Source organism: Salmo salar, chromosome 13 (genome assembly GCF_965601325.2).
Source record: "Salmo salar chromosome 13, fSalSal1, whole genome shotgun sequence".
NCBI classification, from domain to species: domain Eukaryota; kingdom Metazoa; phylum Chordata; class Actinopteri; order Salmoniformes; family Salmonidae; genus Salmo; species Salmo salar.
Window position 1 is genome coordinate 98,558,350 of NC_138303.1, and position 15,066 is coordinate 98,573,415.

Here is a 15,066-nt window from a genome sequence, read left to right on the forward strand (position 1 = left end):
ATCTACAGCAAGGTTGCTGTAGATTGAATCTGTGTACAGTAAGGTTATTATAGTAAATTAAAACTGAAACTCAACTGAAATATATATAATTAACAAAATCGGTAAAAAAATACAAATAAAAAACACACTACTATTATTATCTTTGACTCGAAAACAAAATAAAAACCATCTTGAATTATGTTCAGTTTTAGTTTTTGAGAGGCAAAAATCGAATGAGGTTTTCAAGCTTTTTCCCCTAGTGGGATTTTCAAGCTTCTGAATCTGGCGGGGCACATTGAGATTGACTTTATAATTTACTGATAGACTCAGTGAGATAACGAGCAGCCCCGCAGAGATTGGGCACATTTGAGTGGCAAGGCTAAAGAAATCAACTGTAGACAAACGTCAAGGAGTGGAGTTGGGGGAGGTGACTCTGTAACAGTCGGACACTAATGTGGTTTTCTAACAGCAAGGCTCAGATCAACATGGCAGTGTTGCCACTGTTTCTAAAAAGGTTTTCTTTATAATGTCCCACCCCCATATCACACACTGAAAGCATATTATTATTATTATGCATGTACACCATGCAGAATTAATTAGAGAGAGCCTCAAATCACATGTATTTCTATATATCCACTGTACACATAAATTAAGGAAAATTGGTCCCTGTTTCAGTCATGTGTTTGGTCACATTCGTGTGAGTCAAACAAAAAAACCCTAATGATTATTTGACAATAGAGCCTCCCACCGTGCAGGCGATGGCTGCAGGATGAAGTCCGTGAGGAGCAACTGCAGAAACTTGCAATCGACTGCAGTCAAAACTTCACCTTAGACCACATAATTTTTGTAAAGTTGATGCAGTCGACATGTCTGACAATTATTTTCCCCAGAATGCAACACACTTTAAAAAGGTGCGTCTTTTGAGATGAGCACGATGCAAGACTGCTCTCACACGGTCACACCGAGTATCTGCGCATGTGCACCGGTGCGCTTCACGCTGCTACAACCTGGTAGCTACTGAACCAAAACAGTGAAGAAGTTTAGCGTCGCGCTTCAACGCTCCTGGTTGTTGACCCACTACTACTGTTTACTTCATGTATCTACGTCATCTCACTGAGTCTACCTTTAAACCTAACCTATGAACTGACCCATCACCTTATACATTACTGCCTCACAGTGGCAAGAAGTGACATCCCCCCACAAACAGTGTATTGGATAGGCTTCTTTCTGTCACTAACATAAAAACTAAATCATATAAAAACGAAATACATTTTTATAAAGCTTTAACTCAATAAAAATGAAGAAAGTGGATCTGAAAACAAACTAAAACTAAGCTGAATTTCAAATAAAACCTTAAAAACGAATATAAATAAAAACACAAAACTATAATAACCTACAATACAGTCACCTCCATTATTATGAAATTAGCTCTGTGCTGTCCCAGAACACTACAACATGCCATTTCAGTGATGCAGAGCTACTGGGTGTCCAGGTGTTAGTTTAACCTCCAGCACCAACACACCAGATACGGATATAGTCGGATATAGTCTACAGTCTGCACCAAAATGACTTATTTCAACCAAGGCCAAAGTCTCTTAGGGCTTCACAATGATCAATGTTTGATGTGCTGGTTCCGTAATTGAGATATATACGTTGATCAAAAATATAAACGCAAGATGTAAAAGTGTTGGTCCCATGTTTCATGAGCTGAAATAAAAGATCCCAGAAATGTTCCATAGCAACAAAAAGCTTATTTCTCTCACATTTTGTGCACAAATTTGTTTACATCCCTGTTAGTGAGTACTTCACCATTGCCAAGATAATCTATCCACCTGACAGGTGTGGCATATCAAGAAGCTGATTAAACAGCATGCTCATTACATAGGTGCACCTTGTTCTGGGGACAATAAAAAGCCACTAAAATGTGCGGTTTTGTCACACAACACAATGCCACAGATGTCTCAAGTTGAGGGAGCTTGCAATTGGCATGCTGACTGCAGGAATGTCCACCAGAGCTGTTGCCAGAGGATTTAATGCTAATTTATTTACCATAAGCCACCTCCAACGTCATTTTAGAGAATTTGGCAGTACGTCCAACCGGCCTCCCAACCGCAGACCACATGAATGCCGTTGTGTGGGTGAGCGGTTTGCTGATGTCAACGTTGTGAACAGAGTGCCCCATGGTGGAGGTGGGGTTATGGTATGGGCAGGCATAAGCTGTGGACAATGAACCCAATTGCATTTTATCGATGGCAATTTGAATGCACAGGGATACCGTGACGAGATCCTAAGGCCCATTGCCGTGCCATTCATCCACCGCCATCACCTCATGTTGAGGTGTTGAGGAATGATAATGCATGGCCCCATGTCGCAAGGTACTGTGTGTGTCCAAACTTCTGAATGGTACTGTGTGTGTGTGTGTGTGTGTGTGTGTGTGTGTGTGTGTGTGTGTGTGTGTGTGTATATACATACACTACCGTTCAAAGGTTTGGAGTCACTTAGAAATGTCCTTGTTTTTGAAAGAAAATAACATTTTTGTCCATTAAAATAACATAAAATTGATCAGAAATACAGTGTAGACATTGTTAATGTTGTGTAGACATTGTTAATGTTGTAAATGACTACTGTAGCTGGAAACGGCAGATTTGTTATGGAATATCTACATAGGCGTACAGAGGCCCATTATCAGCAACCATCACTCCTGTGTTCCAATAACACGTTGTGTTAGCTAATCCAAGTTTATCATTTTAAAAGGCTAATTGATCATTAGAAAACCATTTTGCAATTATGTTAGCACAGCTGAAAACTGCTGTTCTGATTAAAGAAGCAATAAAACTGGTATTTTTTAGATTAGTAGAGTATCTGGAGCATCAGCATTTGTGGGTTCGATTACAGGCTCAAAATGGCCAGAAACAAAGAACTTTCATCTGAAACTCATCAGTCTATTCTTGTTCTGAGAAATTATGGCTATTCCATGTGAGAAATTGCCAAGAAACTGAAGATCTCGTACAACGCTGTGTACTACTCCCTTCACAGAATAGCGCAAACTGGCTCTAACCAGAATAGAAAGAGGAGTGAGAGGCCCCGGTGCACAACTGAGCAAGAGGACAAGTACATTAAAGTGTCTAGTTTGAGAAACAGACGCCTCACAAGTACTCAACTGGCAGCCTCAATAAATAGTTCCCACAAAACACCAGTCTCAACGTCAAGAGTGAAGAGGCGACTCCGGGATGTTGGCCTTCTAGGCAGAGTTCCTCTGTCCAGTGTCTGTTCTTTTTGCCCATCTTAATATTTTATTTTTATTGGCCAGTCTGAGATATGGCTTTTCTTTGCAACCCTGCCTAGAAGGCCAGCATCCCGGAGTCGCCTCTTCACTGTTGACGTTGAGACTGGTGTTTTGCGGGTACTATTTAATGAAGCACACACAGTGTCTGGTCTAGAAGAAAAGGAACACTAGTACCTGTCTGACAGAACCAATCACACCCAATCATCACTGATGACATCACTAATTTCTTCCTCAGCCATCCTCCAATCACAGCTCATGAATAAGAGATGGAGCAGAATAAAAAAAAAAACTGTAGAATTACAATGCATTACATATGCAGGAAAGAGAGTGAGAAAGTGTGTGCGTACGTGTACCTGAGAAGTCTAGGAAGGCGTTGTCCCCCTCCTCGTCTCCCCGTCCAGTGTCCAGTAGGGTGCTGAACAGAGTGCCAATAGGGTCCAGCGGGTGGCCCACCCACCCCTCCATGTTAGTGACTGACGTCATGCCTTTATGGAGCAGCTCTGGAGAGGACACGGACCACATACTGTTATTACTCTATTTACACATTTAATACACAGTTATTACTCTATAGTTACACAGTTAACACACGTATTACTCTAGCTACGCAGTTAACACACGTATTACTCTAGCTACGCAGTTAACACACGTATTATCCTACGGATTTACGTATTAGGGTACCTGAGGTTTGATTATAAACTTTGTTTGACTTGTTTGGAGAAGTTTATTGGTAACGTTTGGGATTCATTTTGAAGGAGGGAAACCGGTGGATTATTGAATGAAGTGCGCCAGCTAAATTGAGTTTTTGGGGATATAAAGAAGGACTTTATCTAACAAAACGACCATTTGTGATGTAGCTGGGACCCTTTGGAGTGCCAACAGAAGAAGATCTTCAAAGATAAGTTATTTATTTTATCGCTATTTCTGACTTTCTGCCTGGTTGGAAAATGCTTTTAATGCTTTTGTGTGCTGGGCGCTGTCCTCAGATAATCGCATGGTGTGCTTTCGCCGTAAAGCCTTTTTGAAATCTGACACAGCGGCTGGATTAACAAGTTAAGCTTTTAACTGATGTATGACACTTGTATTTTCATGAATGTTAAATATGACTATTTCTGTAATTTGAATTTCGCGCGCTGCAATTTCACCGGAAGTTGTCGAGATGGGACGCTAGCGTCCCACTGATCCGAAAGTTAACACTGTTATTACTCTAGTTACACAGCTAATACACTGTTATTACTCTATTTACACTGTTATTACTCTAGTTACACAGCTAATACACTGTTATTACTCTATTTACACTGTTATTACTCTAGTTACACAGCTAATACACTTATTACTCTATTTACACTGTTATTACTCTAGTTACACAGCTAATACACTTATTACTCTATTTACACGTATTACTCTAGTTACACCACACTACCTATTTACACTGTTATTACTCTAGTTACACAGCTAATACACTGTTATTACTCTATTTACACTGTTATTACTCTATTTACACTGTTATTACTCTAGTTACACAGTTAATACACTACTAACTCTATTTACACAGTTAATTCAATCAAATTTATTTATAAAGCCCTTTTTATGTCGGCCGATGTCACAAAGTGCTGTACAGAAACACAGCCTAAAACCCCAAACAGCAAGCAATGCAGGTGTAGAAGCACGGTGGCTAGGAAAAACTCCCTAGAAAGTCAAGAACCTAGGAAGAAACCTAGAGAGGAACCAGGCTATGAGAGGTGGCCAGTCCTCTTCTGGCTGTGCTGGGTGGAGATTATAACAGCACATGGCCAAGATGTTCAAATGTTCATAGATGACCAGCAGGGTCAGATAATAATAATCACAGTGGTTGTAGAGGGTGCAACAGGTCAGCACCTCAGGAGTAAATATCAGTTGGCTTTTCATAGCCGATCATTCAGAGTTAGAGACAGCAGGTGTGGTACACTGTTATTACATGGTTTATACATAGCTAATACACTGTTAGTACATTGATATTACAGTTTATATACCGTCCCTACAGTTAGTACACCGGTATTATATTGTTAACATACAGGTACAGACAAAGACAGGAGTGAGAGTGAGGCCGTCCTTTAGTGAAACAGTATAAATGAAACGATGAAGAACTAACTGACCTTTTTTGTGGTTGCGGAGGAGCTGTAGTTGTTTCTGTTGCTGCCGTTTGAGTGTGTTGACAATAGCAATGGCCAATCGCAAGGCTTCCCTAGGATAACCATGTGACCGCAGTGCGTCAACCCTCGCACACGCTGTTGGGACGTGCTCTGCAAGAAGGAGGGGGGATTTCAATAGACTACCAAAACCAAAGCTACTTCAACTAAATAAAACAAAAAAATCCCAAAAATGCCATCTAAATCCCTCCCCTCCTTTCGTCATTGTCAACAACAAATACACACTCACCGTGCCAGAGGGGCCAGCCGCGGGCGTCAAACAGTGCCCCTCCACTGCCGTGGTTGTCGTGTGGACAGTGTGTGTGTGTGTGTGTGTGTGTGCAGAGGTCATGTGTGATGACACACTGCAGATGTGTGTCCTGCCAGTGCAGGTCGCAGGCCTCAATGGCCCTCGTAAACACTGTCCTATGAGGACGAGACGACAAGTCTGGGAGAGAGAGAGGGGTGAGAGAGGGCGATTAGGGAGAGGGGTGAGGGTGGGTAGAAAAGGGGAGCGAAAGAAGAGGACAATGTGAGAATTTTCATTAGAAAACGTTGCTTTGATCAGCCACCTAAAGCTAAAGCTTCCTGGGTGAAATGCTCATTCACTGCACTGTTCCTACTCAGAAGCCTGATATACATTTTTTAAAGGGATTGTATTTTCTCTAATTTAGCTCAGGCAGGGACAGGGGCAGCCGTAGCGATAAGACCCCGCTTGGGTTATTGGGCTTATTCCATCAGACAGAGAAACTAATAAGAACAGCTCGTAGGGCAGAGACATGGAGAGAGGGAGAGAGTTGATTAAAAGAGAGGCATGGAGACCGAGCGAGGGATCAACAGAGAGAACATGATGAAAAGAAGGAGGCTTTTCTCGCACACGCAGTGTGGTTGTCCCACCTGGGTGGCAGGGGCGCCCTGAGGCAGTGTGTTGGTCAGGTGTGTGTGAGATGTGTGCATGTTTGTCTGTCTACGTGTGCGTTTTCTCACCTGGGTTGCCGTGCGGTAGTGCGTGTGTGAGGTTGGGTAGTTCGTTGCCATGGTTTCCGTCCTCCCATGGACACACATCGACGCTGTTCCACCGTCTAAGCTGTCTCAGCCACACACACTTCTGCTCCGACTTACAGTGGGGGTTCAGCACAATACACATCCACAGGGTGCCTACACACACAAAGGATGTTTCTGTCATTATTATTCATCCTTGAATCATGTCATTTGATTCTGTGAAAAGGGAAAAATAGATGCCATTAAAAGGTTTTGGACCTTGTGTTTATCTTTTCAATAAACACATGCCTGCCACACACACTTTGATTACCTGAAGCATGAGCTGAAAGGGAGATGGGTTATGGATGAAGGGAGTGAGGGAAGGATAGAGGCAGAGGAAAGAAGAGCGATTTAGAGAGTAAACCGAAGGTATCAAAAATAAGTATGCAGGAAAAAAAACAGGGAAAAACAGTGACAATTATGAAAAATGAACAGAAAAAGAGGACAGATGACAGAATGAGACACGAGGAGAGAGAGGTGAAGCTAGAGAACAGGAGGAGAGGGGGATGAGATGGGAAGGAGGGAAGGAAGGGGGGGAGGAGTCACTTTATTCTCTGTCTTTGTTTGCACGGCATCAAGGACAACAGAAAGAAGAGAGGAGAGGGGAGAAAACAGAGAATGGATGAGATGGGAAGGAAAAGTAGGGAGTGAAGAAAATTAAGAGAAAGAATGAAGAGGAGGAAAGATTGCAGAAAGGGAGAGAAGGAAAGAAGACAAAGGGAAGAGGAAGAGGAGAATGTGCATCCATCAAGCAGGAAGAATCTCCAAAACATTAAAAATGATTATGCATTCAAATTATCCAGAAATAAGACATGAACTATCCTTAGAACAGAAACAGAGAAAGAAACTAAAACAGACAAAGAAAGGGGGGATACACTTCCAACAATCAACTACCATGACAACAGGGTTGTGGTTATGGGATGTTGCTTGGGCAGGTTACTATTGGATGTTGTTGCTAGACTAGGGCTGAGTTCTACTGGATCTGGTTACTAGACTAGGGTCTATCTAAACTCCCCCCCCGATTAGACACTAACAAGGAATAATTCCTAAAGCCTTCCTGCTTATCGTGAATATGGACAGTGTACAGTTCAGTATTCACACACAGCTACTTCAGCTGTGGTTCATTATGACAAGAGGAAAGGAAAAGAGAGGGACTACAGAAACACATTCTACACTGTATATCCAGTGGTCTCCTTTAGCTGGCTGGCACCCACACACACGTCCGCAATGAGAAATCATGGCTTCTATTTCTCCCTCCTCTCCAACCTAAGCCAGATGAGAACCAGCGTCTCAGACTCCAAACGATCCAACACACACATTCATTAAAACAACATTGGGCTCAGCAAGATGGATTTATCTCCTGACACACACTCACACAGAAATCCACACACACACACACAAGCACACGCCATCACACTTCACCCCCTCGCTCCCACCCCCCTTTATTTCCTTGGATGGGTCTAATTTGAGCATTCAACCCACATTTCATCTGTTCTGTCAAAAGAGGGAAAGAGAGAAAGAAAGAAAAATAGAGGGAGAAAGAGAGAGAGCAAACGAGAGAGAGCAAAATACCCAGCTCACAATATCAGAACCCATTTTAGGTTGTAAAAAGCAGATTTCACAAAACACCTAGCTCACACCCTACAAATACATAACAGACTGACAATACACTCCTGATACATGGCAAACACTACCCATCATGCAATCAGTCGTCATATTACAATGTGCAGAGAGATAGTGCCTTCAGGCGATTTTTTTCTCACCATCTGCACACAATACCTCGAAATGACAAAAGTGGGAAAATGTTTAGATTTTTTTGCAACCAATGACCACTGACAGAACAAAAAAGTTCCTTGGCTGAGATGGGAGAACAACCGTCTCTGCAGCACACCAATCTGGCCTTTATGGGAGAGTGGCCAGACGGATTACACTTCTGACAAAAAGGCACATGACAGCACACCTGTAGTTTATAAAAAAGGCACATGACAGCACGCCTGGAGTTTATAAAAAAAAAGGCACATGACAGCACACCTGTAGTTTATTAAAAAAAAGGCACATGACAGCACACCTGTAGTTTATAAAAAAAAAGGCACATGACAGCACACCTGTAGTTTATAAAAAAAGGCACATGACAGCACGCCTGTAGTTTATTAAAAAAGGCACATGACAGCACACCTGTAGTTTATTAAAAAAGGCACATGACAGCACGCCTGTAGTTTATAAAAAGGCACATGACAGCACGCCTGTAGTTTATAAAAACAAGGCACATGACAGCACACCTGTAGTTTATAAAAAAAGGCACATGACAGCACACCTGTAGTTTATAAAAAAAGGCACATGACAGCACACCTGTAGTTTATAAAAAGGCACATGACAGCACGCCTGGAGTTTATAAAAAGGCACATGACAGCACGCCTGTAGTTTATAAAAAGGCACATGACAGCACGCCTGTAGTTTATAAAAAAAGGCACATGACAGCACACCTGTAGTTTATAAAAAGGCACATGACAGCACGCCTGGAGTTTATAAAAAGGCACATGACAGCACGCCTGTAGTTTATAAAAAGGCACATGACAGCACACCTGTAGTTTATAAAAAGGCATATGGCAGCACACTTGTAGTTTATAAAAAGGCACCTGACAGCACACTTGTAGTTTATAAAAAGGCACCTGACAGCACACTTGTAGTTTATAAAAAGGCACATGACAGCACACCTGTAGTTTATAAAAAGGCACATGACAGCACACCTGTAGTTTATAAAAAGGCACATGACAGCACACCTGTCGTTTATAAAAAGGCACATGACAGCACGCCTGTAGTTTATAAAAAGGCACATGACAGCACACCTGTAGTTTATAAAAAAGGCACATGACAGCACGCTTGTAGTTTATAAAAATAGGCACATGACACCACACCTGGAATTTTTTTTTTTAAAAGGCACATGACAGCACACCACATGACAGCACACCTGTAGTTTATAAAAAGGCACATGACAGCACACCTGTAGTTTATAAAAAAGGCACATGACAGCACACCTGTAGTTTATAAAAAAAGGCACATGACAGCACACCTGTAGTTTATAAAAAAAGGCACATGACAGCACACCTGTAGTTTATAAGAAAGGCACATGACAGCACACCTGTAGTTTATAAAAAAAGGCACATGACAGCACACCTGTAGTTTATTAAAAAAAGGCACATGACAGCACACCTGTAGTTTATTAAAAAAAACGCACGACAGCACACCTGTAGTTTATAAAAAAAAGGCACATGACAGCACACCTGTAGTTTATTAAAAAAAAGGCACATGACAGCACACCTGTAGTTTATTAAAAAAGGCACATGACAGCACACCTGTAGTTTATAAAAAAAGGCACATGACAGCACGCCTGTAGTTTATAAAAACAAGGCACATGACAGCACGCCTGTAGTTTATAAAAAAAGGCACATGACAGCACACCTGTAGTTTATAAAAAAAGGCACGACAGCACACCTGTAGTTTATAAAATAAAGGCACATGACAGCACACCTGTAGTTCATAAAAAAAGGCACATGACAGCACACCTGTAGTTTATAAAAAAGGCACATGACAGCACACCTGTAGTTTATAAAAAAAAGGCACATGACAGCACACCTGTAGTTTATAAAAAAAAAGGCACATGACAGCACACCTGTAGTTTATAAAAAAAGGCACATGACAGCACACTTGTAGTTTATAAAAAGGCACCTGACAGCACACTTGTAGTTTATAAAAAGGCACATGACAGCACGCCTGTAGTTTATAAAAAGGCACATGACAGCACACCTGTAGTTTATAAAAAGGCATATGGCAGCACACTTGTAGTTTATAAAAAGGCACCTGACAGCACACTTGTAGTTTATAAAAAGGCACCTGACAGCACACTTGTAGTTTATAAAAAGGCACATGACAGCACACCTGTAGTTTATAAAAAGGCACACGACAGCACACCTGTAGTTTATAAAAAGGCACATGACAGCACACCTGTAGTTTATAAAAAGGCACATGACAGCACACCTGTCGTTTATAAAAAGGCACATGACAGCACGCCTGTAGTTTATAAAAAAGGCACATGACAGCACACCTGTAGTTTATAAAAAAGGCACATGACAGCACACTTTTAGTTTATAAAAAAGGCACATGACAGCATACCTGTAGTTTATAAAAAAGGCACATGACAGCACACCTGTAGTTTATAAAAAGGCACATGACAGCACACCTGTAGTTTATAAAAAAGGCACATGACAGCACGCTTGTAGTTTATAAAAATAGGCACATGACAGCACACCTGTAGTTTATAAAAAAAAGGCACATGACAGCACACCTGTAGTTTATAAAAAAAAAGGCACATGACAGCACACCTGTAGTTTATAAAAAAAGGCACATGACAGCACACTTGTAGTTTATAAAAAGGCACCTGACAGCACACTTGTAGTTTATAAAAAGGCACATGACAGCACGCCTGTAGTTTATAAAAAGGCACATGACAGCACACCTGTAGTTTATAAAAAGGCATATGGCAGCACACTTGTAGTTTATAAAAAGGCACCTGACAGCACACTTGTAGTTTATAAAAAGGCACCTGACAGCACACTTGTAGTTTATAAAAAGGCACATGACAGCACACCTGTAGTTTATAAAAAGGCACACGACAGCACACCTGTAGTTTATAAAAAGGCACATGACAGCACACCTGTAGTTTATAAAAAGGCACATGACAGCACACCTGTCGTTTATAAAAAGGCACATGACAGCACGCCTGTAGTTTATAAAAAAGGCACATGACAGCACACCTGTAGTTTATAAAAAAGGCACATGACAGCACACTTTTAGTTTATAAAAAAGGCACATGACAGCATACCTGTAGTTTATAAAAAAGGCACATGACAGCACACCTGTAGTTTATAAAAAGGCACATGACAGCACACCTGTAGTTTATAAAAAAGGCACATGACAGCACGCTTGTAGTTTATAAAAATAGGCACATGACACCACACCTGGAATTTTTTTTTTTAAAAGGCACATGACAGCACACCACATGACAGCACACCTGTAGTTTATAAAAAGGCACATGACAGCACACCTGTAGTTTATAAAAAAGGCACATGACAGCACACCTGTAGTTTATAAAAAAAGGCACATGACAGCACACCTGTAGTTTATAAAAAAAAGGCACATGACAGCACACCTGTAGTTTATAAGAAAGGCACATGACAGCACACCTGTAGTTTATAAAAAAAGGCACATGACAGCACACCTGTAGTTTATTAAAAAAAAGGCACGACAGCACACCTGTAGTTTATTAAAAAAAAGGCACGACAGCACACCTGTAGTTTATTTAAAAAAGGCACATGACAGCACACCTGTAGTTTATAAAAAAAAGGCACATGACAGCACACCTGTAGTTTATTAAAAAAAAGGCACATGACAGCACACCTGTAGTTTATTAAAAAAGGCACATGACAGCACACCTGTAGTTTATAAAAAAGGCACATGACAGCACACCTGTAGTTTATAAAAAAGGCACATGACAGCACACCTGTAGTTTATAAAAAAAGGCACATGACAGCACACCTGTAGTTTATAAAAAAAAGGCACATGACAGCACACCTGTAGTTTATTAAAAAAAGGCACGACACCACACCTGTAGTTTATTAAAAAAGGCACATGACAGCACACCTGTAGTTTATTAAAAAAGGCACATGACAGCACACCTGTAGTTTATAAAAAAAGGCACATGACAGCACACTTGTAGTTTATAAAAAAGGCACATGACAGCATACCTGTAGTTTATAAAAAAAGGCACATGACAGCACACCTGTAGGTTATAAAAAAAGGCACATGACAGCACACCTGTAGGTTATAAAAAAAGGCACATGACAGCACACCTGGATTTTTTTTTTTTAAAGGCACATGACAGCACACCACATGACAGCACACCTGTAGTTTATAAAAAGGCACATGACAGCACACCTGTAGTTTATAAAAAGGCACATGACAGCACACTTGTAGTTTATAAAAAAGGCACATGACAGCACACTTGTAGTTTATAAAAAAGGCACATGACAGCATACCTGTAGTTTATAAAAAAAAGGCACATGACAGCACACCTGTAGGTTATAAAAAAGGCACATGACAGCACACTTGTAGTTTATAAAAAAGGCACATGACAGCACACCTGTAGTTTATAGAAAAGGCACATGACAGCACACCTGTAGTTTATAAAAAGGCACATGACAGCACACCTGTAGTTTATAAAAAAAGGCACATGACAGCACACCTGTAGTTTATAAAAAGGCAAATGAAAGACTCAGGCAAAAGATTCTGTGGTCTGATGAGATGAAAATGTATCTCTTTGGCCTGAATGTAAAGTGCAATGTCTGGAGAAAACCAGGCACAGCTCATCACACCATCATGCTATGGGGATGCTTTTCAGCGGCAGGGCCTGGGAGACTGGTAAGGATAGAGGGACCAATGAATGGAGCCAAATACAGGCAAATCCTTGATGAGAACCTGCTCCAGAGTGCAAACGACCTTAGACTGGCGCAAAGATTTACGTTCCAACAAGACAATGACCCCAAGCATACAGCCAAAGCAATGCTGGAATGTCTTCAGAACTAGAATGTGAAAGTCATTGGGTGGCCCAGCCAAAGCCCAGACTTGAATACCGATGAAAAATATGTGGAAAGACTTCAAGCTTGCTGTTCACCACGCTCCCCATCCAACTTCACCCCCTAGAGTCGATGTCCGCGCCTCCATGGAAATCTAAATAGTATAATAAAAACATCCCCATTAAAATCGATCTGTTTAAACTAGAGATGTCATTTCTATTGCATGGGCTGCGTCTCAATCCCCCAAGTCTGCCAATGGCGTCACGGGCCGCGTCTGAAGTCGGTACCACCAATCTGCGTCTGTAGTGTCAGAACAGTTTGGGCAACACACTAATATTGTTTTGCTCTAGGACACCCACAAGCCTCACAAGACTCGTCTGAAGGTAGCCCAGTACCAATTTGAAAAATATACAGTACCAGTCAAAAGTTTGGACACACATACTCAATCAAGTTTTTTTTATTTATATCTTTACTATTAAGAATAGTGAAGACATCAAAACTATGAAATAACACATATGGAATCATGTAGTAACCAAAAAAGTGTTAAATCAAAATATATTTTATATTTGAGATTCTTCAAGTAGCCACCCTTTGTCTTGATGACTGCTTTAAACACTCTTGGCATTGTCTCAACCAGCTTTATGAGGTAGTCACCTGGAATACATTTCAATTAACAGGTGTATCTTGTTAAAAGTTCATTTTTGGAAGTTCGTTCCAACTTAATGAGCTTGAGCCAATCAGTTGTGTTGTGAAAAGGTAGGGGTGGTATACAGAAGATAGCCCTATTTGGTAAAAGACCAAGTCCACATTATGGCAAGAACAGCTCAAAATAAGCAAAGAGAAATGACAGTCCATCTTTAAGAAATCTGGAAAATGTTAAGAACTTTCAAAGTTTCTTCAAGTGCAGTCGCAAAAACCACCAAGCACTACGATGAAACTGGCTCTCGTGAGGACCGCCACAGGAAAGGAAGACCCAGAGTTAACTCTGCTGCAGAGGATAGGTTCATTAGAGTTAACTGCACCTCAGATTGCAGCCCAAATAAATACTTCACAGAGTTCAAGTAACAGACACATCTCATCCTCAACTATTCAGAGGAGACTGTGTGAATCAGGCCTTCATGGTCGAAGTGCTGCAAAAGAAACCACTAATAAAGGACACCAATAACAAGAAGAGACTTGCTTGGGCCAAGAAACACAAGCAATGGACATTTGACCGGTGGAAATCTGTCTTTTGGTCTGATGAGTCCAATTTGAGATTTTTGGTTCCAATCGCCGTGTCTTTGTGAAACGCAGAGTAGGTGAACGGATGATCTCTGCATCTGTGATTCCCACCGTGAGGCATGGAGGATGAGGTGTGATGGTGTGGGGTGCTTTGCTGGTGACAGTCTGTGACTTATTTAGAATTCAAGTCACACTTAACCAGTCTGGCTACCACAGAATTCTGCAGTAATACGCCATCTATCTGGTTTGGCATTAGTGGGACTATAATTTGTTTTTCAACAAGACAATGACCCAACACATCCAGGATGTGTAAGAGCTATTTGACCAACAAGGAGAGTGATGGAGTGCTGTGTCAGATGACCTGGCCTCCACAATCACCCGACCTCAACCCAATTGAGATGGTTTGGGACGAGTTGGCTGCTTTTCCTTCACTCTGCAGTCCAACAAGTGCTCAGCATATGTGGGAACTGCAATACTGTTGGAAAAGCATCCAGGTAAAGCTGGATGAGAGAATGCCACTTGGCTACTTTGAAGAATCGAAAATCTATTTTGATTTGTTTTACACTTTTTTTGCTTACTACATGATTCCATATGTGTTATTTCATTAGTTTTGATGTCTTCACTATTATTCTACAATGTAGAAAATAGTAAAGATAAAGAAAAACCCTTGATTGAGTATGTGTGTCCAAGCGTTTGGCTGGTACTGTATATGGAAGCAGTTTAGTGCCATTTTTTCGTTCGTTAA

The 15,066-nt window shown here is 41.1% G+C and overlaps 1 protein-coding gene across 1 annotated transcript in view; it reads right to left on the reverse strand.

Moving 5' to 3' along the window:
• LOC106568302 (zinc finger SWIM domain-containing protein 6) overlaps nt 1-15,066 on the reverse strand; it is a 63,898-nt gene that overhangs the window by 12,981 nt on the left and 35,851 nt on the right. Inside the window, exons 5-8 of the mRNA XM_014138514.3 lie at nt 6,418-6,588; nt 5,681-5,878; nt 5,398-5,544; nt 3,619-3,765 (exon numbers count right to left, since the gene is read on the reverse strand). Coding sequence (XP_013993989.2) covers nt 3,619-3,765; nt 5,398-5,544; nt 5,681-5,878; nt 6,418-6,588 — 663 coding nt within the window. The remainder of the gene's footprint in view (nt 1-3,618; nt 3,766-5,397; nt 5,545-5,680; nt 5,879-6,417; nt 6,589-15,066) is intronic.